The sequence below is a fragment of the Halichoeres trimaculatus genome, unplaced genomic scaffold (assembly GCF_033239565.1).
Source record: "Halichoeres trimaculatus isolate MK-OKI-2021-1 unplaced genomic scaffold, fHalTri1.1 fHalTri1_scaffold_9, whole genome shotgun sequence".
Classification (NCBI taxonomy): domain Eukaryota; kingdom Metazoa; phylum Chordata; class Actinopteri; order Labriformes; family Labridae; genus Halichoeres; species Halichoeres trimaculatus.
In genome coordinates, this window is record NW_027437188.1 from 23,239,922 (window position 1) to 23,265,495 (window position 25,574).

The window sequence follows — 25,574 nt, forward strand, 5'->3', positions numbered from 1 at the left end:
TTATTCTTGCAGCATCTTAACTTCTTCTCCAAACTCCTTGCTGGCAGCCCAGGTCCAACTCACAACCACCGTCAGATAACCCTTCTTCTTAAAAAGCTCTAGCGCCAACAGACTGTCCAAATACCATGCGGCCTTCCACTCACAGTAGATATTCTTTCTATCTGTATCCACACCATTGGATCATGTCATACCAATCACACCAACTTTAGAATACATGTTCTTCCTTCTTTGTTTTTTTGAGATGCTCCAAATTCATGGCCTCCACCCTCCTTTTTAGATCCTCATCGACATATACATCTCAGACTTGTCTCTTTTCTCTTCAGATACCATTGTGATCTCTTTAAAAAGATCAAAAATAATTCAGCCACTCTACCCCCAATTTTCTGTTTTCAACATCCAAGTGTCTCCGAACAACACTCTCAAACTTCTTAAAAGTCAGGAAATCCTAGTGCAAAGCAGAAGAGGAACCTCTTTTCTTCTCTGAATCCATCAAGTTGCCACATGCTTCTGGTGCAGGTGTTGCTGGGAAGCTTTAAAAATGCCTTTGTCAAGTTCTATCTTGGTCAGGTATCTCCCCCACGCACTACTCAGGATATTCCTTTAGAATCAGAACCAGAACTTCAGCTGAACGTAGAGTTAATTCCAAATGGGTTGCCCAAATTATGGGCTGTTGGTCTTCCCAAGCGTATCATTACTGTATTTGTTTCAGTCTTAAAGACTTTAAATCCGCACAATCTTGCTTCAAATAATCAACCTCACTGTTTTGGGGGTTCTGTCTTACATGGAAGCTACGGTGGGATCCTTTTCAAAGCTTCCCAGCAACACCTGCATCGTACAACTATTATTCACGTTGTGTTAAAAAATGTATACACGCCGTATCCATGTGTGGTCCCTGCTAGTGAGTTAAAATATAAGATACAAAACACATTCCAGTAACACCAATAATATTCTTTTTTATGATCTAAATTAAAAACAGTTTTAAGCAGCATTATTTTTGTAATCTCTCTACATATCTACGAAACTGTGAATTAAGAGCTCTAACAGACCAGCTGAGACTCTGATCACTTTGAGATGGCTCGACCCATGATTGCTTTCTTTGTGTTCCTCTCTGGTCTCAGCAGGATTATGTAACATTTGGGTCCAAACAGCGCCACCAGGAGACCAAAACTGGAGGCCAGGATGGCAAATATCTCCACTGCATCTGCATATTTGCCTGGAGAGTTGACATAAGCAGGGACAAAGGCCACCCACACAGCGCAGAAGATCAGCATGCTAAAAGTGATGAATTTGGCCTCATTGAAGTTGTCAGGAAGGTTTCTTGCCAGAAATGCTAACAGGAAGCTGAGGAGAGCCAGAAATCCAATGTAACCAAGTAAGATGGCAAAACCAATAGTGGACCCAACATCACACTCATAAACTATCTTGTCATTGTAGTATTGGGTGTTTTTGTGAGGAGCTGGTGAGGAGGAGACAATCCAGACTGTGCAGATTACTGCCTGGATAGAAGTTAGAACCAGAACTGTTCCTCTCTGCTGCATGGCACCAAACCACTTCAGAGTGGCTCCACCTCCTGGCTTGGAGGCCTTGAACACGGCCAAAACAACCATGGTTTTCACCAGAATACATGAGACACAAAGAACAAAGCTGATACCAAATGCTGCATGTCTCAACTGGCATGTCCATAATCTGGGGCGACCAATAAACAGCAGTGAGCACAGGAAACAAAGTTTTAGTGCCACCAAGATCAGGAAGCTCAGCTCAGAGTTGTTGGCTCGTACCATGGGTGTGCTGCGGTGATAGGTGAAGATTCCCATGACAAAAGCACTGAGAAAGGTACCAAGTATTGATCCAGCTGTCAAGCAGATACCCAAAGGCTCATGGTAAGAGAGGAACTCAGTTTTCTTAGGGATACAGTGGTCACGCTTTGGGCTGGACCAGAAGTCCTCTGGACAGCTGGTACACTCCATAGAATCTGACAAAAAGGAGATGTTGGTGAGGTTCAGAGAATTTTCTTTTGAAAGTCGAACAAAAATATTTCACATGTAAACCCACTAGTTTTATTGCTGATCTTTCCATCTGAACAGGGAATGCAGTCAAAACAACACAGAGGTTCTCCTTTCTTTCTGGCCATGCGAGTACCAAGAGGACAGCTCTCACTGCACACTGACTTTGGTGGCTGTTGAGGAATAAAACATAAATTTGAGTCAAATGTGTCAACATCCCAAACAGTGGATATTGGCTGAAATAGCAGAACATACCTTCTTTGATGCAAAGTTCCAGAAAAGTTTGTCATCATCAATTATTAGTACATCGTCTCTGGAGTGTGATCTCTTCACCTCACCCACAGTTTGAACTTTAGTTTTTCCATCAGGGAGCCACAGCCAGTTGATGACATCATAGATTGGTAAGGCATCCCCATTCTCATCAAACAAAACTTGATCACCAAATGGTGTGATGAAGTTGACATTTTGCAAATAATGAACAAACTATGAATAGAAAATGAGTTTAATCAGGTTTTCAAGTGAAAGTCTCAAATTTGACTGTAAAGGTTTGCATAAATCCTGATATGAAGGTTGCATCCAAACAAAGTTAATTTATTCTCACTATTCTGTGATTGACAATTATATCATGACCACAAACCCCTCATTTATACTCTAAGAAAGATCATATACTTAATTATGTAAATAACTAAAGAACAAGTACTTATTATCCATAAGCATTAGCCAGTACTTAACTGATACACACCTGCCATGGCTCCAGTTTTTGTAAATTAGCACAGCTGTGCCCACTGAAAGGCCCTCTCCCAGGTACGCAGCGAATCATATCATCAAGGGCATGCGCCAGAGCATACACAGCTTGTAAACATTGTACTCAGGCCTGAGATTAGAAACATCCAAGAACTCAGTGTTGGTATTTTGTAAGTCTTCTTCTCCAGTGCAGAGAGCTTCCTTACTTGCTGGAGCAAATTTACACCCAAATGTGAATTCCCAAAACTGCCTCACCTGGAATACAACACATCGGAAGGAAAACATGAGAAAATTCTGAGATACAATATATATATATATATATATATATATATATATATATATATATATATATATATATATATATATATATATATATATATATATTATTGTAACTGTGAGTGGTTTATTTTTAACTTAAGTCATGTAGATTGCTTACTATACTAGTTTCAGATTGGTCACTGTCATTCTGGTCAGGACGTATTTGTAGGAGAAATTCCCTGAGTCCTGGTATTTCTCCTCGACGGATGGCAATACCCAGAGTCCCTCTCAGGAGTGGCATGAATTTTTGGGTTTGGAGCACAGTGGATATTGTCCAGGCTTCACTTGCTATCCACTGCAGGCCTGTTACATTCTGCCTCAGCACCTGTGTGCAGTATTACCAGTATTTTAAGTTTTTGTTTTAGATTTTTCTTGAGATAAACAACGGGGGAAAAGGGGGATTTCTTCATTATTACAAAGAATCCTTTGAGTTTTGTGTAAATTTCAAGTATATTTTAAATAGTTATTAATTTTTATAGTCTTAATGTTACACATATAACAACTTAGGGTTAGTGAGAGTTGGCACCCCTGCGGACAAAATAGTCCTTTGTTTAAATCAAAATGCATGTTACTTCTGAGTTACTTTTAAAAAAGGTTCCTTCATGGATGGGATGATATAAAATATATAAAATAACTATATGTAATAATCTGTCTTGATCCTGATGGGTTTTTTTTGCTTTTACACTAGTGATCCCTGTTTGTTTTATCACTTACTAAAAACCATCTCAAAGTTACTTTGATCATGCCATGTTTCTAATCTTATCATTAATTTTTCAAGTTTTTACCTCATCCATCAGATGAATTATGTGAATCTCATGGGCAAAAACTAGGACCACACGGGCTGTGGACTCCTTCATCACATCAACAATCCTCTTCAGCTCAGCTGGATCACTGTCCCAGGGCAAAACCTCCAAATAAGCCAGACAACCTCCATCAGACTGTGTCAGGTCAGAATTAAAGGATCGGGCAACACTGAGCCCATAGTCGTCATCACTGACAAGCAGGCCAACCCAAGTCCATCCAAAGTGTTTGAGAATCTGAATCATTGCTTTGACCTAGGATAACATATTGGTATACTGGCTGATACAGTAGTTATGCATAAAAATGATTACTTTTAATTAACTAAATAATAAACATACAATATATATATATATATATATATATATATATATATATATATATATATATATATATATATATATATATATATATATATATATATATAACTTACAAAACATTGGTTCATGCATAATGTGAAGGAAAGAAAGTCGGTTGTTTATTGAGTTTTTCTAGTTAAGTGATTCACCTGAAAAGCATCACTTGGGATCGTTCTAAAGAAGGAGGGGAACCTTTGCCGATCACTCAGGCAGGCACAAGTGGAAAAATAACTCACCTGCAAAGAGACACAAATAACAAGAACTGCACTCTTGTTAAATTTTGTGAAAAATAATCACTTTTTAAGATAGTATCCATTCATGATCAATATATGTAAAAGAAAAGAGGCTGCAGCACACTTACAATAGGCATTCTGTAAAGACCCAGGACATTGGAAGAAGCAATAGAAAAAGTAGAAGCAGAACCCCCCACAATCCCAAGGACTGGAGGGGTCCCTGTACAGTTTTCCTTAAACAAATACTGCTCTTCTCTTCCACTGGCCAGAGACAACCCACCACTCAATCCAATCACAAGTGCAACACAGTTGTCATACAGGCTGTATCCCAGAGTCACATTTTGTAACAGATCTGAGTTCTTGTTGATCTCATCAATAGCAAAGGCCATGGTCATTGCTTGTTTAAAACCCAGAGTATCAAATCTACAAAACAAAATATCACAGTTAAAAGTAATACAAGAAAAAAAAGTGATTCAACAGATTCACTCTCCCCTCTTCATGTGTGTGAAACTTACCCTTTGCAGCTGGGTTGCTGTGGCTCTGTGGTGTAGGTCCATTCGGGGAAAACAGAGGAATAGTGCACCTCAAACAGCCCACCCAGCACCACATCTCCAGGTTTGTGTATTTCATTAAGCTGAAACCTGCTCAGTAGTTTACACTGTGTGGAAAATGAGTTAGTAAGCAAGTAAGAGGAGGCAGAGAAATTTAACAAGATCAAAACAAGTGTGTGAAGAAACACTCCCATGACTGCAACTCTTCTGCTACGACTGGCGCCTTTGTTTGTACCAGGCCTTTTTATATATGGGGCTTTGTCATTCCCAATTGCATGCTCTCTATACTTACTTATTAATAATCATATTATTTTAATAACATCTGCTACCGGACATTGGTGTACTGGCAGGACATAATCCACACATAAATGTTTCAATAAGATTACATTTATTCAACTGAAAAATAAAACAAGTTGAATAAAGTTTATTGGGATGTCATATGAATAAATTTGTCATCAAATATAAGATATTAACTTTCCTTTACCTAACTGGTGGCAGGAGAAGCGGCAGAATTTTGATTTAATTTAATTTACCTTTCAAAGGTTATCTCCAATAAAGACTAGAGGTTTGGTCAATACCAAATAATTATCCTTTATATGCAGATTTTAGAGAAGAGTTGGCTGCTTGAAAGCGCACAGCGAACACCGGACAGAGCGCCACTGTGCACATGTTTTAAATGGATCAGAGGAAGACCAGACCACACTCTCAGCACCCCTACTTCCCATGGCCTTGTGTTTATTCCCTTATATTTTCTGCAACTTAACGATAAACATATGGTGTATTTTAGAAGAAAACAAACATACCTAAAAGATCTTGCAATTTTTTTTTTCAGTTAGCATGTTATCATCCTTAAGATTCACTCGTTTAGCTCCTTTGAACCAAACGTAGCTGTCTATCAAACCGGCATCATCTACGCTCTCCTGATGGAGAAGACACAACTTCTGGGTCACGATGATCGGTAAAATTAAATAATAAAATCAAAATCCGCCTGTGGTGCGTAATTCAACTTCCATCTAAAAACAAATGGGTTTTTATTTGTTTTCATTTCAAAAAAGAAAAAAAAAGGGTTAGGGTTAAAACGCAAAACGAACCTTTATTCAATGTTTTGTTTTTTGATGATATCAATTGAATGATTGAACGTATGGTACACGGATTAAAAGAAAAATATCCTGAACTTTTTTTTAAATTTTAAACTGCTTACTGTCACTCAGGCTATCCAAAGGGTCTCACCTGCCGCACAGAACAACATCCCGTGCAACTGGTGTCACCCAAAAACTAGTCAGCCAATGAGGACGCATTCCTCACAAAGCCCACCCACTCAAGAGGTTTGTGCCAAAAATCACAATCAAAAAGTCAGGCAGCGCAAACGAGAAAGCTGACATTGAAAACAAAAGTCTGATCAGTTAGAAAAAAACGAGAACTGTAAACGAAAAAACTGATGATAAGAAAAGTAAAAGGCTAGTTATTTACACAATTACACAGATATTTTGATTGCAACTAATACATTTTTGCTTCAGTTAGATTATATCTCTCAGATTTTTATTTTTTGTCTGCAGTTTAATTTTTTTTTTAAATTCCTTTTGGCACAAATCTAATTCCATATTTAACATCCACTTTCAAAGGTTTTAACTGATCGTGTTTCAGGCAGCAAACTGTGTGTGACTGAAGCTGAAGACTGGAAATCTCGCACTTCAGTCAGCCAGTGAAGGGATTCTTCTCAGTTCAGACAGTCAGTCAGCCATCCAGTCAGTCAGTCAGTCAGTCAACTCAGTAACATTCTGAATAGACATGATTCACAAACTGAACTGATGCAGCCTCGCACTTCCACTTTCATTGAACGAAATGAACAAGAGTTTTGACATGAATCACTCACTCACTGACTTGGAGGGACAAGCTCCCATTCAGAATATTCAGTTCACTGACTCAGTTCACTGACCCAGTGAACTGAGATCAAACTGTTTGAGGCAGCATTGTGCCTTCACTTTCATTTTTTTAATGACGTGAATGAGAGTTTTGATAGAAATCACTCACTTAATGACTGACAGAAGGAGACTCATTGTTTAAAGACTTACACATGATTTACTTTCATCAGCTGTTTTTCTTAATAATAGTTTAATTACCCAAATAAAAGACCTATGCAATTAGGTGTTGTATTGATATATATTTTTTAATCAGGTCAAATGAAAAGTCACATTAAAATATATATATATAAAAATTAATTGGCCATGTAGAAACTATTGACAATTCTGTTGGTCTATGTTTTAAAACTGTTTAAATGACTCACTGACAGTGAGTTGTTTGTGTACTGATTGAAGTGAACAGAACAGTCAAGAAAAATAAATATCTTTGTTAGTGCATTCGGTCGCTTTACCCCCCTAAATTCACAGCTCATTTGACATCCGCAGTCCAATTGAGTAGAGCAAAACTAAACGTTCTACTGTGATTCAGCTTGTTAAAATCTGATTCACAGGCAGAGCTGCAAATTCGGTGAACGGATCTTTTGAGCAAATCATTTTACTGAACTGATTCTAATGATTCAGTTCACTGAAAAGAACTTGTTTTTCCCATCACTACTATGAGGGTTCTTTGACATATTGAACATATTGTACTGCTTGATTTCTTCTTTTTGCTGTTAATCTTTGAAAGCAAAACTAACAAATCATGTTGTCTCTTAAGACATCTTGACAAGAAGAGCATATGAAGGCTTAAGCAGATGAACACACTTGCAAGCCTTTGTTTAAATAGAATAAGATATTCTTACATTTTTCAAAATCCAACATAAAAAATAAAAACAACATGAATTTATACTTTCATCTTATAATATAAATCTCGTCGTGAGTTTTGGATTTCAGTCTTCCACCACACGCAAGCCCAAGTCCGAGACATTGACCATTAACACCCCAACAGTTGACAATACAAAATAACACAGAGAATGTTCTTTATTAAAGACAGATAGAAGCAGTATTCTTATGCAATCTCTCTCCTTTTCTATTAAACCGTGAATTAATAACAGACCAGCTGAGACTCTGATCACTTGGTGATGGCTCGACCCATGATTGCCTTTTTTGTGTTCCTCTCTGGTCTCAGCAGGATTATGTAACATTTGGGTCCAAACAGTGCCACCAAAAGACCAAAACTGGAGGCCAGGATGGCAAATATCTCCACTGCATCTGCATATTTGCCTGGAGAGTTGACATAAGCAGGGACAAAGGCCACCCACACAGCGCAGAAGATCAGCATGCTAAAAGTGATGAATTTGGCCTCATTGAAGTTGTCAGGAAGGTTTCTTGCCAGAAATGCTAACAGGAAGCTGAGGAGAGCCAGAAATCCAATGTAACCAAGTAAGATGGCAAAACCAATAGTGGACCCAACATCACACTCATAAACTATCTTGTCATTGTAGTATTGGGTGTCTTTATGAGGAGCTGGTGAGGAGGAGACAATCCAGACAGTGCAGATTACTGCCTGGATAGAAGTTAGAACCAGAACTGTTCCTCTCTGCTGCATGGCACCAAACCACTTCAGAGTGGCTCCCCCTCCTGGCTTGGAGGCCTTGAACACAGCCACAACAACCATGGTTTTTACCAGAATACTTGAGACACAAAGAACAAAGCTAATACCAAATGCTGCATGTCTCAACTGGCATGTCCATAATCTGGGGCGACCGATAAACAGCAGTGAGCACAGGAAACAAAGTTTCAGCGCCACCAAGATCAGGAAGCTCAGCTCAGAGTTGTTGGCTCGTACCATGGGTGTGCTGCGGTGATAGGTGAAGATTCCCATGACAAAAGCACTGAGAAAGGTACCAAGTATTGATCCAGCTGTCAAGCACATACCCAAAGGCTCATGGTAAGAGAGGAACTCAGTTTTTTTAGGGATACAGTGGTCATGCGTTGGGCTGGACCAGAAGTCCTCTGGACAGCTGGTGCACTCCATAGAATCTGACAAAAAGGAGAGGTTAGTTAGGCTCAGATAATTTTCTTCTACAAGTCAAATAATTATATTTCACACCTTAACCCACCAGTTTTATTGCTAATCTTTCCATCTGAACAGGGAATGCAGTCAAAACAACACAGAGGTTCTCCTTTCTTTCTGGCCATGCGAGTCCCAGGAAGACAGCTCTCGCTGCACACTGACTTTGGCGGCTATTTGGGACATACATTTTAGTCAAATGTGTCAACATCCCAACAGTGAATATTGGATGAAAAAGGAAAAAAAAAATACCTTTTTTGATGCAAAGTTCCAGAAGATTTTGTCTTCATCAATTATTAGTACATCGTTTTTGGAGTGTGATCTCTTCACCTCGCCCACAGTTTGAACTTTAGTTTTTCCATCAGGGAGCCACAGCCAGTTGATGACATCATAGATTGGTAAGGCATCCCCATTCTCATCAAACAAAACTTGATCACCAAATGATGTGATGAAGTTGACATTTTGCAAATAATGAACAAACTATGAATGGAAAACGAGTTTAATCAGGTCTATAACTTTATATGACATTTTGATACTTTCATTGTGATCTTGTCTAACCCTGTCTGGATTCTTTTTTGCCAAGCCATTGATCGACTATACAATAATGTTCCGTTTTTTGTTCAAAAGAAAAGTCTCAGTTTTGAGAGGTTTGCAGTAGTCCTGGTATGACAGTTACATCCAGGTAATTTTCGCCACCATTCTGTGATTTACAATAACATCATGAGTAAGTAAGTAACTAAAGATCAAGTATTCATTACACATAAACACTGGAAGGTACACTATTAATTGATACACACCTGCCATGGCTCCAGTTTTTGTAAATTAGCACAGCTGTGCCCACTGAAGGGCCCTCTCCCAGGCACACAGTGCATCATATCATCCAGGGCATACGCCAGAGCATACACAGCTTTGTAAATATTGTACTCAGGCCTTAGATTAGAAACATCCAAGAACTCAGTGTTTGCATTTTGTAAGTCTTCTTCCCCAGTGCAGAGAGCTTCCTTACTTGCTGGAGCAAATTTACACGCAAATGTGAATTCCCAAAACTGCCTCACCTGGAATACAACACATAAGGAAAACATGAGAAAATTTTGAGATAATTTATGTAATTCTAATTTTTTATTATCGCTGTGAATGGTTCAGTCATATTTCTCTCCTACCATGTTGGTTTCAGATTGGTCATTGTCATTCTGGTCAGGACGTATTTGTAGGAGAAATTCCCTGAGTCCTGGTATTTCTCCTCGACGGATGGCAATACCCAGAGTCCCTCTCAGGAGTGGCATGAGTTTTGGGATCTGGAGCACAGTGGATGCTGTCCAGGCTTCACTTGCTATCCACTGCAGGCCTGTTACATTCTGCCTCAGCACCTGTGTGCAAAATATACAGTATTATATACAGTAATAAATAAGTTGGTAATAAAACACAACACACAGCAGAGCAGGGAAGGGTGGAGTGTGCATGTGAAAAGTTGGTGAGAGGAAAGCACATAGAGAAACTGAAACTTAAGTATGGTCATAGATGGTGTTGGGCAGTAGTGTGTTACAATTAATGTGTTACAGTAATAACATTCATCTCCTAGTAGAAAAAAGTAGTGTAACAAATTACTCTTGAAATTCCAGTTATTATATCACAGTTTCTTGCCCAAAAATTTCCCATAACTTATGTAGTGTTGTCACCTGCAAATGGTTCAAAATACAACAATCCACAGATTAATTTCAATGCTCACATTAGCCCAGCAGCAAGGTAGAATGCTTCATGGTTCCTAGGTGTGCGTTTCTTTCAGCTTAAATCAGCATATTGATTTCATAAACTATGTCTTCCGTCCTCAGTTGACCCAGGTGCATATTTAATATAACCAGTAACTTTCATGCATTCATAGGCTGCAAAGAAAGTACCTCCCGGCAATTTCTCTTATGACATTCACTCAGAGGCCTTGTACAAGTTCAGAATTGTGAGGAGAAGGGACAAAATTACAAATTTTGTGGGGTGTTAAGAAAAGTTATACAATTAGTAGTGAAATATATTGCTTTTTGCAGGAAGTAAAAAGCAAAGTATTGAAATAACTTTTAAAAGAGTAACTAGTAATGAATAATTTATTACTAGTAACAGGCCCAACACTGGACACAGGTGCTGTAGGGAAAATATTTAGACCTCCTAATACACAAATACTAACTTATCAAAGTTATATGTAAATGGTTCTCTCTGGAAATACCATAAATATACCATCACAAACAAATGTGGCTTATATTTGTCTTTTTTGTCTTCATCACACATTAATTAACTGATACAAATTAAGTGTTTTGTTTTTTACCTCGTCCATCAGATGAATCATGTGAAACTCATGGGCAAACACCAAGACTACATGAGCTGTGGACTCCTTCATCACATCAACAATCCTCTTCAGCTCAGCTGGATCACTGTCCCAGGGCAAAACCTCCAAATAAGCCAGACAACCTCCACCAGACTGAGTCAGGTCAGACTTAAAGGATCGTGCAACATTGAGCCCATAATCATCGTCACTGACAAGCAGGCCAACCCAGGTCCATCCAAAGTGTTTGAGAATCTGAATCATTGCTTTGACCTAGGATAACATATTAGTGTAATGACTGATACAATAGTTATGCATAAAAATAGTTACTTTAAAAAATTTAAATAACAGAAAAACACAAAGTAAGCAAAAGATACATCATTTTCAAAACATTAGTTCGTGGCTTACAGGAAGGAAACTGATTTTGTAATTTTATTGAGTTATTTTGACTAAAGTGGTTCACCTGGAAATCATCACTCGGGATCGTTCTAAAGAAGGAGGGGAACCTTTGCCGATCACTCAGGCAGGAACAAGTGGAAAAATAACTCACCTGCAAAGAGACACAAAGAAAAGAACTGCATTCTTATTTAAATATGTCAAAAAGAATCACTTTTCAGACAGTATTTATTTATGGACAGTATACAGAAGAGAAAAAGAGACTGAAACACACTTACAATGGGCATTTTGTAAAGACCCAGGACATTGGAAGTAGCAATAGAATAAGTAGAAGCAGAATCCCCCACAATCCCTAGCACTGGTGGGGTCCCTGTACAGTTCTCCTCAAACAAATACTGCTCTTCTCTTCCACTGGCCAGAGACAACCCACCACTGAATCCAATCACAAGTGCACCACAGTTGTCATACAGGCTGTATCCCAGAGTCACATTGGGTAACAGATCTGAGTTCTTGTTGATCTCATCAATAGCAAAGGCCATGGTCATTGCTTGTCTGAAACCTGGAGTATCAAATCTACAGAACACAACACACAATCAAAAGTAACATGAGAGAAATAAAAGTGATTCAACAGATTCATGCTCCCTACTACATGTGAGTGAAACTTACCCTTTGCAGCTGGGTTGCTGTGGCTCTGTGGTGTAGGTCCATTCAGGGAAAACAGAGGAATAGTGCACCTCAAACAGCCCACCCAGCATCACATCACCAGGTTTGTGTATTTCATTAAGCTGAAACCTGCTCAGTAGTTTACACTGTGTGGGAAATGAGTCAGTTAGTGAGTATGAGGAGACAGAGAAATTTAGCAAAATCAAAACAAGTGTGTGATGAAACGCTCCCATGACTGCAACCCCTCTGCCACAACAAGTTCGTTTGATCGTACCAGGCCTTTTTATACGCAGAGATCGCTGTTCCTAATTGCATGCTCTCTATCATTATTTATTAATATTTGACATCTGCCACCAGGGCATTGATGTACTGGAAGGACATAATACACATACACATATTACAATAAAATTAAGTTTATATCATATGTGATGTCATGTTAGCAAGTTTTTCATTAAATATAAGCCATTTACTTTTCTATACCTAGCTGGTGGCTGGAGAAGATGCAGAATTTTATGACAGTTTTTAAAGGTTATCCCAAATGAAGGTTAATGTGCTCTAGGTTTTGCAACTCCTATGTTAGCTAGCACAACAGCTAGCTCATAGAAGCACAAAACCAAGCTAATAGTGAGAGCGACAGGTGAAGCTCTATTTCATTCGTTCTCACCACAAGTGGCAGTTCCTAACATTATTCTGTTTCATGCACATGCAGGTCGAGTATTTAATATCAACTAAGTTACACGTGACTTGATGCCTGACGTAGCTCAGATATCCTACATTTGTCTTCTTCCAGGTGTACGTGCTGCAGGTTGTTTCAGAAAGAAGCAAGAAGACTTTTTGCTTGAAGCCCTGTAACCATAGTTGGAGCGAAGGATCTTTTGTCCTCCTACAGCTGAAATTTGTCTCATCAGCTATATTGTTTTGTCTTACCAAGCTGTCTGACTGATGTTTTTGTCTCAGCGCATTACGGATTGGCTAATGTTAGCGCAAGATTGCTAAGGTTAGTAGAATACCAGTTTCATCTGGCAGTGATTCATTCTGAAAAGAGCCTAGCTTTGGGTTTCTTTGGTTGTTGTTTTACTCTGTGGTGAAAAGTGTTCACGCTCTAATTGTGATATTGATAACATTATGGTTTAGCGCACAGCTGATTGTAATTGACCACTCTGTGAGTTTTTGCTTGTCAAGATGTGACAGTTTTTTATTTGTGTAAAAGAGCCAAAGTTCTGCAGCAACGGTTCCACTGCTGGTTAAATAAATCAATAAAATAGAGAGAAATTAGTATAAGGTAAAGGCAGACGGACTGGCATGATTGCCTGGTAAGCGGAACTTCTGTGAGCACTCCCCAAAGATAAAAGAGAATTGATTTGATCTGATTTGTGGGAGTTTGTTGACACTGAGTGTTTCTGTTCCTGAGTAACTTTACTCAGATAAGTGACCATGTCCAACATGTTTGGATCCCATGTTTGCCTTTCATGCATGGCACCTCTGCATGCATCTGATGGCCATGATGAGTGCCCTAGATCCCTTGGATCCCTTGGTGTGGCACACCTGAGGGAAAGGCAGTCAGAAAGCCCATGTATAAACTGTAGTTTCATGCCATGAGATATAAAGCTGGCCCAGCTGGTTGAAGTGGAAGAACAGCAGCCTGCAGACCAGCTGCCTCCATCTGGTGCTGCTTGAAAGAGGCGAGGTGGGGCAAGTGGCAAGCCACAGGAATGTGCTCCACCCAGAAAGAGAACTAAGAAGATGGATGGGTTAGCCATTAAGGTTGATAAGATAGCCTCCAAGTTTGCGGAGATTAAGATTAAGACTCTGCTTCAGCTTAGCAGTAGGGCAGCAAGTCCAGAAGAGGGCCCACCTAATTGGGATGAGGATGCCTTGTCTATGAGAGCCTCCTGTAGCCAGTTTTGTTGGGCTAGTTTGATCCAAGGAGCAGTGGATGCTTCTGCTCATGCTCCTGAAACTGGCCCTCAGAGAACAATAAGTGGAGTGGGTTGGTTTTGAGGCTGCCTCAGCCATTGTTAAACCAGTAATGGACTTGGGCTTGGATGAGGACCTGGCCTCCAGCACCCAAGCCAGTGCCTTCTTTCGGCGAGTCCCTCCACAGGCAAGCTTCTCTGTACCACTGTCCCAACCATACACTGAAGAGCTCCACAGGTGGACAGACCCTAAATCCCTGTTGCATCAAACTTCTGACAGCAGGACCCTGGCTTTCATGCAGAATGCGGGCAGTTATGGGCTGGTCCAGATGCAAGTAGTACCAGCTATAGCCTTCCTCATTGCATCACCTGATGAGGTCTTAAGACCTGATGCTGGGGTGTATTGCTACTGTCCCATTTGATAATAGCCTTGTCATAGACCCTGCAGTCTTCTGGTCTAGATACATCCATCCAGAGCCTGAGTGATGCATCCTTGCAGGCGTTTGCCCATATGACCAGGGAGCTTGGCAGGTTCATGTCAACACTAATCCTGACTAGGCGCCAAGTAGAAGAAGGAGAATACAGTATAACCTTTTCCTAAGGGTATGCTAACGTCAGTAATGTCAGAAATGCTAGTAATGCTACTGGGCTTTCTGTAACTTTGGCTCCTCCAGGCTTGGACAAGTGGCCTGCATTTTAATCCAAGGCTGCACAGATCAAAAAGTGTCAGGGTGTCTAGCCAATGTCTTCTTGCTCTTTGGCCAAGGAGAAATGGGGAGTTCTTGTCCAGAGGTGTCTCATTGAGTATAGTACCCTCACAAAGTGAAGTGTTAATGACCAATGCCTTAACATCAGGTTGGAAGTGCAGACCTGTGAGAGGGCTTTGGACAGCACATGAGGCAATGCATCACATAAATGTACTTGAGCTCTACCCACTAAATATATGGCAAGAGTTGAAAGTGGACCTGTTTGCTTTGGAGTCTTCAACCCACTGCTCTGTGTGGTTTTGGAGGTGGAGATGTGGTGATGGAGATGACAAATCCCTTGGGGCAGGGCGCTCTAGCACACCCGTGGCCAGATCTTCTTCAGTATGCCATGATACCCTTTTTTTCCTTATCGCTGCAATGCTACACAGACTACAGCAAGTCAACCACAGACTGTTGTTGTTTGCCGCGAACTGGCCGGGGAGGCCCTGGTTCCCACACATGTACAATCTTCTGAGTGGAATTCCGTGGTGCCTGCCAGCATGGCAGGACCTGCTCACAGTTGGAAGGCAATATCTGGCATCTATCTCCAGTGCATCTGCAATTGTGAGTATGTCAAGTGAGGAGCCTGAGGGCCTGAACCACTCCTAGCTGCTTGTAACCATGCAATCATTCAGACCATAAACGGCTCAAGGGCACCCTCCACAAGAGCACTTTATGCCAATGGGTGGAAGCTTTTTAACTTCTGTCAAAGGGTGTAGAGCCCATAAAGAGACCCCTGAGAATACCCAAGCCCTATTTCTACCAAGTGGTCTGGTTTAGATCAGTAAAGCCTGGTACAGTTTGGATCACTTAAGCCTGATCCTGTTTATGTTTCTATTGCTGACAGCACCCACCTGTGGTAGGCGGTGTGTAAGCCAAATGCTGATAGCTACATCTGCTATGTAATAGCGTGCATATTGCTGCACAACACAGAGTACCAGGCAGGGTGCATAGAGGACCAACTTAATGTTTGGGGTGTTGTTTTACGGCCTAGAAGATGAATGTGAAATATACTCTATTAGTATGCTCTTTATGCCAGAGGCCTAAGGAAGTGAGCTCCAGTCAGTTAGAGACCAGCACTGTACTATTTTGTGTGTGACCGATAAACGGTTAAACTGAAACAGGAAGACTCAAGTTTTCATTCCAGGATTTCCAATAAGAGAACCTAGGGTCAACAATTGTATTCCTTTTGTTGTTCTTTTTTGTTTGCTTAATAATCATTTGCTCAGCTCCCCTTGCTTGTCCCTTATTTTATTTTATTTTTAAGTATTTTTGGTCAAAAGAATTCTGCTGCTTGAGTCTGTAAGTTACTGTTTAAAAGCAGTTTTTTTTAAAAATCACTTATAAGTGTTAGCATGTGACTTCGTCAGATCTTAAGGTTGTTTGTCTTCTACAGAACTTGCTGTGCACTGATATACTCGAGTCACTATACTTAATGCGTGGAGTCTGGAGTCCAGGTGTGTTATAAGCTGAAAAAATACTGCAGCCCACCCATGTTGATCAAAAGTGGTTGAGTAACTTTAGAGGCAAATTAGCCTACAACTGTTAGCTTGCTAAAAGTCATGTTTTTAGCCCCCAAGTTGGATAACTTGAGCACTTACCTCTATTAGTGTGACCAGGACTTGTCCTTGTCCTATCTTTGGTTGTCTTTATTTCTGTTGTTTGCTGTAAATCTTTGAAAGTAAAACCAACAAATCATGCTGTTTCTTAAGGCATCCTGACAAGAGGAGAATGCCGAATAGCATATGAAGGTTTTTGCAGGTGAACACATAGGCCCTTGCTGAAAAACGGAATTAAATATTTTCTTTCCGAAATTAAATATAGAGGATGAAAAAATAATTTATTCATGTTATTTTATGATACAAATCTTGTCAAGAGTTGTTAAATCATGACTTTGTTGGACACAAGACCAGGTCCTGGACATTCACTACTGACACTGCAACAGGATAAGACAGTATAAGATACACAGCACATTACAATCCCACAGAAGTTATCCTTTATTCATGATTCAAGTTAAAGACAGTTGTAAGTATCATTCTTCTTTTCTCTCTCCTTTTCTACTAAACTGTGGAAGAACTCTTACAGACCAGCTGAGACTCTAATCACTTGGGAATGGCTCGACCCATGATTGCTTTCCTTGTGTTCCTCTCTGGTCTCAGCAGGATTATGTAACATTTGGGTCCAAACAGCGCCACCAGGAGACCAAAACTGGAGGCCAGGATGGCAAATATCTCCACTGCATCTGCATATTTGCCTGGAGAGTTGACATAAGCAGGGACAAAGGCCACCCACACAGCGCAGAAGATCAGCATGCTAAAAGTGATGAATTTGGCCTCATTGAAGTTGTCAGGAAGGTTTCTTGCCAGAAATGCTAACAGGAAGCTGAGGAGAGCCAGAAATCCAATGTAGCCCAGTAAGATGGCAAAACCAATAGTGGACCCAACATCACACTCATAAACTATCTTGTCATTGTAGTATTGAGTGTTTTTGTGAGGAGCTGGTGAGGAGGAGACAATCCAGACAGTGCAGATTACTGCCTGAATAGAAGTTAGAACCAGAACTGTTCCTCTCTGCTGCATGGCACCAAACCACTTCAGAGTGGCTCCCCCTCCTGGCTTGGAGGCCTTGAAGACGGCCAAAACAACCATGGTTTTCACCAGAATACATGAGACACAAAGAACAAAGCTGATACCAAATGCTGCATGTCTCAACTGGCATGTCCATAATCTGGGGCGACCGATAAACAGCAGTGAGCACAGGAAACAAAGTTTTAGCGCCACCAAGATCAGGAAGCTCAGCTCAGAGTTGTTGGCTCGTACCATGGGTGTACTGCGGTGATAGGTGAAGATCCCCATGACAAAAGCACAGAGGAAGGTACCAATTAATGATCCAGCTGTCAAGCAGATACCCAAAGGCTCATGATAAGAGAGGAACTCAGTTTTCTTAGGGATACAGTGGTCACGCTTTGGGCTGGACCAGAAGTCCTCTGGACAGCTGGTGCACTCCATAGAATCTGACAAAAAGGAGAGGTTAGTTAGGTTCAGAGAATTTTCTTCTACAAGTCAAATAATTATATTTCACACCTTAACCCACCAGTTTTATTGCTAATCTTTCCATGAGAACAGGGAATGCAGTCAAAACAACACAGAGGTTCTCCTTTCTTTCTGGCCATGCGAGTACCAGGAGGACAGCTCTCACTGCACACTGACTTTGGTGGCTGTTGGCAGCAAAAATGATAAATTTCAGTCAAATGTGTCAACATCTCAAACACTGGATATTGGCTAAAAAAGCAGAACATACCTTTTTTGATGCAAAGTTCCAGAAGATTTTGTCTTTATTAATTTTTAGTACTTCGTCTTTTAAGTCTGATCTCTTCACCTCACCCACAGTTTGAACTTCAGTTTTTCCATCAGGCAGCCACAGCCAGTTGATGACATCATAGATTGGTAGGGCATCCCCATTCTCATCAAACAAAACTTGATCACCAAATGGTGTGATGAAGTTGACATTTTGTAAATAATGAACAAACTATAAATAGAAAATACGATGTATCAGATTTTTAAATAAAAAAAAAACTTAAGGCGTCAAATTTGGCTGTAAAAGGTTTACATCATTCGTGGTATGAAGGGTGTATGCTAACAAATGTAATTTTTACTACTTTTCTGTGATTTTCAGTAACATCATGATCACAAACCCCACATTCATACATGAAGTAATGGAAGAACAAGTACTTATTACCCAGATGCATTAGCCAGTACTTAACTGATATACACCTGCCATGGCTTCAGTTTTTGTAAATCAGCACAGCTGTGCCCCCTGAAAGGCCCTCTCCCAGGCACACAGCGCATCATATCATCCAGGGCATGAGCCAGAGCATACACAGCTTTATACACATTGTACTCAGGCCTGAGGTTAGAAACATCCAAGAACTCGGTGTTGGTATTTTGTAAGTCTTCTTCTCCAGTGCAGAGAGCTTCCTTACTTACTGGAGCAAATTTACACCCAAAATTGAATTCCCAAAACTGCCTCACCTGGAATACAACACATAAGGAAAACAGGAGAAAATTTTGAGATAATGTATGCAATTTTATTTTGTTTTTATAACTGTGAATGGTTTAGGCACATTTCTCTCCTACCATGTTGGTTTCAGATTGGTCATTGTCATTTCGGTCAGGACGTATTTGTAGGAAAAATTCCCTGAGTCCTGGTATTTCTCCTCGTCGAATGGCTATACCCAGAGTGCCCCTCAGAAGTGGCATGAGTTTTGGGGTCTGGAGCACAGTGGATGCTGTCCACCCTTCACTTGCTATCCACTGCAGGCCTGTTAAATTCTGCCTCAGCACCTGTTTGTAACATAATAGAAGGTTTATGTTTGAGGTTTATTAACAGAAAAAGAAAATAAAGAGGTCATGTTGCCCTCCAAACAATTCTATTTTCATTTTAACCAACTAGGCTTTTTGTAAATTTGAAATACATTTTTTTGAAGTTTGTTCTTCAGTTCAAATCAAAATGCACGTTACTTTTGTGGGATTTTTAAAAATGATTCTTCAGTAGAATAACTTTAATATCTCAAATGATGCCTAATTCACATCAGAGAAAATACATGAAATATAAAATAACCATATGCCATATATTCCAGATTATAAATTTAACTTTTTCATAGTTTGGCTGATCTTGCAAACTTTTAGTAAGGTGTTACTTGTATAACAAATAAATGAAATGCTGTGTTATTGGATACTTTGATGGTAAAACATCACTTAATTCATTCATGTGGAATGTTACAGAAGCATGCATGCAGGGAAGTGAAACCAAAACTTAACTATGGTCACATATGAGGCACTGTAGTAATTATATTTAAACCTTCCAATATAGAAATACTAACTTATCAAAGTTATGTGTAAAGAGTTCTCTCCGTAAATACTATAAACATACCAAATCACTCTAAATGAATGTGATGTGTACAAGTTTTTATCTCTTTATGATGCATTTTTTGACTCATGTGACTTACACTTGGCTTACACCCCTGAGCAATTTATAGTCCAATAACCATGGTCTTATTTTGCTGTTATTAGTCATTTGAGGGTATCACTATTGATTCCTGTCTGTTTTATCTCTTACTAAAATCCAGCTCAAAGAAGCTTTAATCATGCCATGTTTTATAATTTATTAAATTTTAAAAGTTTTTATTTTACCTCATCCATCAGATGAATTATGTGAAATTCATTGGCAAACACCATGACTACATGAGCTGTGGACTCCTTCATCACATCAACAATCCTCTTCAGCTCAGCTGGATCACTGTCCCAGGGCAAAACCTCCAAGTAAGCCAGACAACCTCCACCAGACTGGGTCAGGTCAGACTTGAAGGATCGAGCAACATTGAGCCCATAATCATCGTCACTGACAAGCAGGCCAACCCAAGTCCATCCAAAGTGTTTGAGAATCTGAATCATTGCTTTGACCTAGGATAACATATTGGTGTACTGGCTGATACAATAGTTATGCATAAAAATAATTACTTTAAAATGACTCACATTTAAATAATACACACACACAAAGTAAAAGAAAGATACATTGTTTGCAAATCATTAGTTTGTGCCCAATGTAAAGGAGACAGATTTAGTAATTTATTGAGTTAATTCAAGTAAAGTGGTTCACCTGGAAATCATCACTCGGGATCGTTCTAAAGAAGGAGGGGAACCTTTGCCGATCACTCAGGCAGGCACAAGTGGAAAAATAACTCACCTGCAAAGAGACACACAGAATAGAACTGCACTCTTATTTTAATTATGTCAAAATGAATCACTTTTTTGACTGGAAAGACCCTGTGTCCACATATGTGGAAATTACATTTCTGCCTCTCAGACCCATGATACTTTATCTTTAAAAACTTTAAACCTTTTAGCCACATTTGGGGATACTGCCTACATTAACTTTTGGTGAAACTCCAACACTACACCCACTTTTGGTGAAAACAACAAGAACAAGAACACCAACAACAAACAACTAATAGAGAACTCATAACACAAATAATCAAACTTCCTGTACATAACCAAGTTTAGAATATTTACTTATTCGGTCTTACTTATCCCAAATAGCAAAGTGAAATAAAAATTGCACACTAGATGGACAATATTTCAAGAAGAAAAGAGGCTAAAACACTTACAATAGGCATTTTGTAAAGACCCAGGACATTGGAAGTAGCAATGGAAAAAGTAGAGGCAGAATCCCCCACAATACCCAGCACTGGAGGGGTCCCTGTACAGTTCTCCTTTAACAAATACTGCTCTTCTCTGCCACTGGCCAGAGACAACCCACCACTGAATCCAATCACAAGTGCACCACAGTTGTCATACAGGCTGTATCCCAGAGTCACATTGGGTAACAGATCTGAGTTCTTGTTGATCTCATCAATAGCAAAGGCCATGGTCATTGCTTGTCTGAAACCTGGAGTATCAAATCTACAAAACACAATATCACAGTTTAAATTAACACAAATTTAATTCATCACCTTGATTCTTCTTTTCCCACCATGGACTCTCTTATCATATTCCAAAATCTGCACAGATTCACACTCTCCCTACTACATGTGAGTGTGAAACTTACCCTTTGCAGCTGGGTTGCTGTGGCTCTGTGGTGTAGGTCCAGTCAGGGAAAACAGAGGTAAAGTGCACCTCAAACAACCCACCTAGAATCACATCTCCAGATTTGTGTATTTCATTGAGCTGAAACTTGCTCAGTAATTTACACTGTGTGGAAAATGAGTCAGTTAGTGAGTGAGAGAAGACAGAGAAATTTAACAAGGTCAATACAAGTGTGTGAAGAAACGCTCCCATAACTTTACCCCTTCTGCCACAACTGGTTCATTTGTTCCCAAGGTGTCTTTTTATTTAGGGCTTTGTTGTCTCAAGTGCATGCTCTCCATCATTATTTATTAATATTTGACATCTGCCACCAGGGCATTGATGTACTGGCTTGACATAATCCAATTGAACGAATGTAACAATAAAAAGAGGTTTAACTTAAAACAATCAGTCCATTAACAAGCAATGGGATTTCATATTAGCAAGCTTGGCTTCAAATATAAGCCTTTAATTTTTTTCTACACCTTACTGGTGCCTAAAGAAGAGGCAGAATTTGAAAACATTTTTAAAAGTTGTCCCCAATAAACAATAATGTGCAACAGGTTTGGTAACCTCTGTGTTAGCTAGCACAACAGCTAGCTCATAGAAGAGCAAAAGCCCCCTAAAAAAAGAAGTGTGTTAGTGAGGGCAACAAATGGAGTTTTCTGCCCTGCTGGAGACTGGGCCTCATTGTATTGGCTCTGTTTTTTGGCTAGGTGAGGCACTGGGCGTCCTTTGGGGTATTGCTCAAAAGTAGGAAAAAGACATCCAGGATAAATGAGCCAGTGCGGCATGACCAATCCTTGCTGGCACTTTCTTGGTTTGACTGGTTGCATGTTTCCCAAGCCAGGATGAAAAGACACGGCCTAGTCAAGCCAGTTGTTGATTGGTGGGATAAGTGTGTATGACATTCTTAAGATGACCACCAGATTGAACACAAAATCGCTGATGGAAAATTGAACACGGTCATGCGTCATTCTTCATACACGGTTTGCCACAAGGTATATGTTCACGCCACACTACATGTCTACATATACAGGTAATTACTCGGCCTCTTTCCCCCTGCTTCCACTCCTTTATAATAATAATACATTTTATTTCAGGGTGCCTTTCATAGCACTGAAGGTCACCTTACATGAGTCACAAACAAAGAGCATATGAAGTGTCAATAAAAATGCATTAAAAGCAGGCGTAAAAAGCGAGTTTAAAAAGAGATATATAATACATAGAAAGTGCAAATTATCAGAGGGAGTATGCGAGTTTGAAGTTTTAAGTCTTGTTTTAAAGAGTGGTAAGGAGTCAGTGTTGCAGAGGTCAGGGGGAGTGAGTTCCATAACCGGGGAGCCGAGCAGCTGAATGCTCGGCCCCCCATAGTGCTGAGGCGCGCAGAGGGGACAGAGAGGTGGATAGTAGAAGAGGAACAAAGGATACGGACAGGTACAGAGATGTCAATGAGGCCAGAAAGGTACACGGGGGCGAGGTTGCGGATGGCTTTGAATCCTTGAGGTGGCTTGATTTTGTTGGCGTGTGTTGTGGTACCTGTGGACCCTTGTGCATGTAGGATCTGGGTTGTCGCGTTTATTCATCTCCCGTCCAGGTAATGTGCCTCGCCGTTTCCCCATTGAATGTTGGTGCACTCTGTGCATGTTGGTGACTCAGTATCCACCTGTTGTAGTGCGGTTGGGGCTTGCTGGGTTGCTGGATGGACGGATTGCTCTGCAGGAGGCTCTCCTGGTGTCTTGTTTCTAGGTCAAGTAGCCGTCGTCTGCTTTTTGATGTGTCTGTGGTTCCCTGCGGCAAATTTACCTGAGTTTCAATTATGCTGTAGTTAATCGGAGCAGCAAGCCTTCACTTGGCTCTTTCTTTAGGGTCGGATTGCAGGACCGACACCGTTGTTCTGACTACGGGACTTATGAGAGATTTGGGATTAAACAAGGGATGCTGAGATCCCGATCCTCTGTTTTGTGACTTTTATCTCCACTGTACGAGTACGTACTGTCGGCAGGTTGGCTATAGGCGGTTGTTTTTGTGGGTTATTTTTGCATCTAGTTTAATTGTTTTGTTATTCTGTAGAGTATATAGAATAAACATATTCAAATGTGATTAGTGATTTCTCTCATTCCTGTTGATTCTCTTTTTTTGTGAAAGTAATTTAAGTCAGAGAGAAAATTCTGTATGAATTAAACACAAAAATTTTGCTTGTGTTTTAATTAGTTTGCAAAAAAAAAATTCTGTCAATGGTTTGGATATTTTTATGGTGTTTTTCTGAGTTTGTTAGATATTTAGTTTAGGTTGGACAAGTCCATTGTCTATTTAAACCCCCTATATGTCTCATTTAGGTTAGGTCTGTTTAATTCTGTTGTTAGGTTGTAGCTTTAGTTCTTTTTTGCTGAGTTGGTCTCTTTGAGTGTGGACCCAAGGTTTGTTTGTTTTCAACCACATTAAGTTGAATATTTTGTCATTGATTTATTTGGTTTTTAACTTTCATCAAAAGATTGAGTTCTTGGCGTCGCCTGGCCTTTTCCCTCAGCCCCGGATAATTCACTTGCTCAGTCAGTCTCCTCCACCTGCACTCTCTCCTGTTCTGAAAAGAGTGCCGTCGCGTACATGCGCACGGGAAGCGTCTGTGTACATGAAGCGTGGTCTCATCAGAGTCAGCAAAATGAAACACAGAGAGCACTGCTTCAACTTTTAGGGACTTTCAAACTTCAAGTTGTTTTGGCCCGACACAGCCCTCTAACCCCGCTTTGTTTAAAATTATTGTCGAGAGATGCGCTCGCGGTGATCATAAGTTGTGGATCACACGCCCTGTCCGCGTGCTTGTGCTCGTGCATAAAGTAAACCGTGCCAAAGCCCACCTCTCTGAAGCATGCCAAAGCAGAGAAGTAAATCCTGCTCAAGCACTGCACAGTTGCGGTCACACTGGCTATTCAAAACGTGCTTAAGGGCTGAAGCCTGCTTAAAACTCTTTAAGTCCCAAGCGCTCTCCCAGCGTTTTTTGCTTCTGTCATATTTTTACTAACTGTGGTCTCATTTTTCTCTGTGAAGTGAAGTGCAGCACCTCTATTGATTCAAGACAACCGTGGCTATAGGCTGATGTAACTTAATTATGTCGAAGTGTAATAAAATTTAAAGCTGTAATTCATTAGAAAAAAGAGAAACGAAAATTGATTTTTTTCTGATTTTATTTTTTTTCTAAATATGGTGGGAGTATATACAACACACTTTTAGGTACCCTGAGGCATAAGGAACACAGAAAAAAAGTGTTGTTCTATCTTCACAGTGAGAGAAGTTTAATACTATAGTATACTTATTCACTTACTGTAGTAAGTATAATAAATTTTAAATAAATCTTGAATATATATACTCATGTGTTGTGCTTTTTTGGGGGAAATATGGCTCCTGATATAGTCTGTGGGCATCATCACTCAACATTTTTTTAATGGCCTTGTGTGTAAAACAAAACAAAACAAAAGCAAACTAAAATTGCAAATCATATAACCTCTAACACTTTTTTTTTTTTAATGAGGGGGAATATGGCCGGGCTTCAGTCAAAATATTTACCAAAAACTATTTTTGGCTTAAATTCCTGTGTTATCTACACGTGCATCATCCTGAACTATTTGTAAGATATAATTTAATTTTGACACATTCTGTGGATGTAGACAAGATGCAACAGGGCTAGAGAAAGCATAGAGATGGACCATTTGTCCTGGGTAGGATCCCCTAAAATTCCCTATAGGATCTGGGCTCAGCCCTCAATGTTCTCAGTCCCAAGAAACGCCCCTAATTGCCCTGTGCCTTACAATGTAAAAAAAAAAAAAAAAAATGGAAATGTTATAAACCACACTCATTACTCACATACTCACATTAATCCCAGTTGTTAGCCCCGTCTGGAGCAGGCTAGCTACAGAGAATTAGTGACCATGGTTACTTGTCCAGGA

The 25,574-nt window shown here is 40.0% G+C and overlaps 2 protein-coding genes across 2 annotated transcripts in view; both read right to left on the minus strand.

Annotated features, from left to right (window-relative positions):
• LOC141797865 (uncharacterized) overlaps nucleotides 1-12,578 on the minus strand; it is a 28,259-nt gene extending 15,681 nt beyond the window's left edge. Inside the window, exons 1-16 of the mRNA XM_074679552.1 lie at nucleotides 12,349-12,578; nucleotides 11,961-12,255; nucleotides 11,750-11,836; nucleotides 11,290-11,559; nucleotides 10,139-10,345; nucleotides 9,776-10,033; nucleotides 9,231-9,458; nucleotides 9,028-9,151; nucleotides 8,041-8,947; nucleotides 4,971-5,096; nucleotides 4,584-4,878; nucleotides 4,372-4,458; nucleotides 3,899-4,003; nucleotides 3,207-3,360; nucleotides 1,779-1,972; nucleotides 1,066-1,583 (exon numbers count right to left, since the gene is read on the minus strand). Of these exons, the coding sequence (XP_074535653.1) occupies nucleotides 1,066-1,583; nucleotides 1,779-1,972; nucleotides 3,207-3,360; nucleotides 3,899-4,003; nucleotides 4,372-4,458; nucleotides 4,584-4,878; nucleotides 4,971-5,096; nucleotides 8,041-8,947; nucleotides 9,028-9,151; nucleotides 9,231-9,458; nucleotides 9,776-10,033; nucleotides 10,139-10,345; nucleotides 11,290-11,559; nucleotides 11,750-11,836; nucleotides 11,961-12,255; nucleotides 12,349-12,578 (4,085 nt within the window). The remainder of the gene's footprint in view (nucleotides 1-1,065; nucleotides 1,584-1,778; nucleotides 1,973-3,206; nucleotides 3,361-3,898; nucleotides 4,004-4,371; nucleotides 4,459-4,583; nucleotides 4,879-4,970; nucleotides 5,097-8,040; nucleotides 8,948-9,027; nucleotides 9,152-9,230; nucleotides 9,459-9,775; nucleotides 10,034-10,138; nucleotides 10,346-11,289; nucleotides 11,560-11,749; nucleotides 11,837-11,960; nucleotides 12,256-12,348) is intronic.
• A 4,531-nt stretch (nucleotides 12,579-17,109) lies between these two features.
• LOC141797695 (extracellular calcium-sensing receptor-like) lies at nucleotides 17,110-21,726 on the minus strand. Its single transcript, XM_074679323.1, has 9 exons — nucleotides 21,614-21,726; nucleotides 21,174-21,468; nucleotides 20,666-20,752; nucleotides 20,200-20,469; nucleotides 19,144-19,350; nucleotides 18,781-19,038; nucleotides 18,359-18,535; nucleotides 18,101-18,224; nucleotides 17,110-18,020 (listed from the first exon to the last, which is right to left on the minus strand). The coding sequence occupies exons 2-9, from the start codon at nucleotides 21,438-21,440 to the stop codon at nucleotides 17,110-17,112; spliced, it is 2,301 nt and encodes a 766-aa protein (XP_074535424.1). The 5' UTR covers nucleotides 21,441-21,468; nucleotides 21,614-21,726.
• Between the last annotated feature and the right edge of the window lie 3,848 nt (nucleotides 21,727-25,574).

Bases quoted from the DNA above. Each gene is read 5' to 3' on its own strand.
- LOC141797695 (XM_074679323.1), bottom strand. From the start codon at position 21,440: ATGACCATGGCCTTTGCTATTGATGAGATCAACAAGAACTCAGATCTG. The intron at 20,470-20,665 runs GTGAACCACTTT...ATGTTATCCTAG, and splicing joins TCCCGAGTGATGATTTCCAG to GTCAAAGCAATGATTCAGAT. The intron at 18,225-18,358 runs GTACTAAAAATT...TGCTGCCAACAG, and splicing joins GATCAGACTTAAAAGACGAA to CCACCAAAGTCAGTGTGCAG.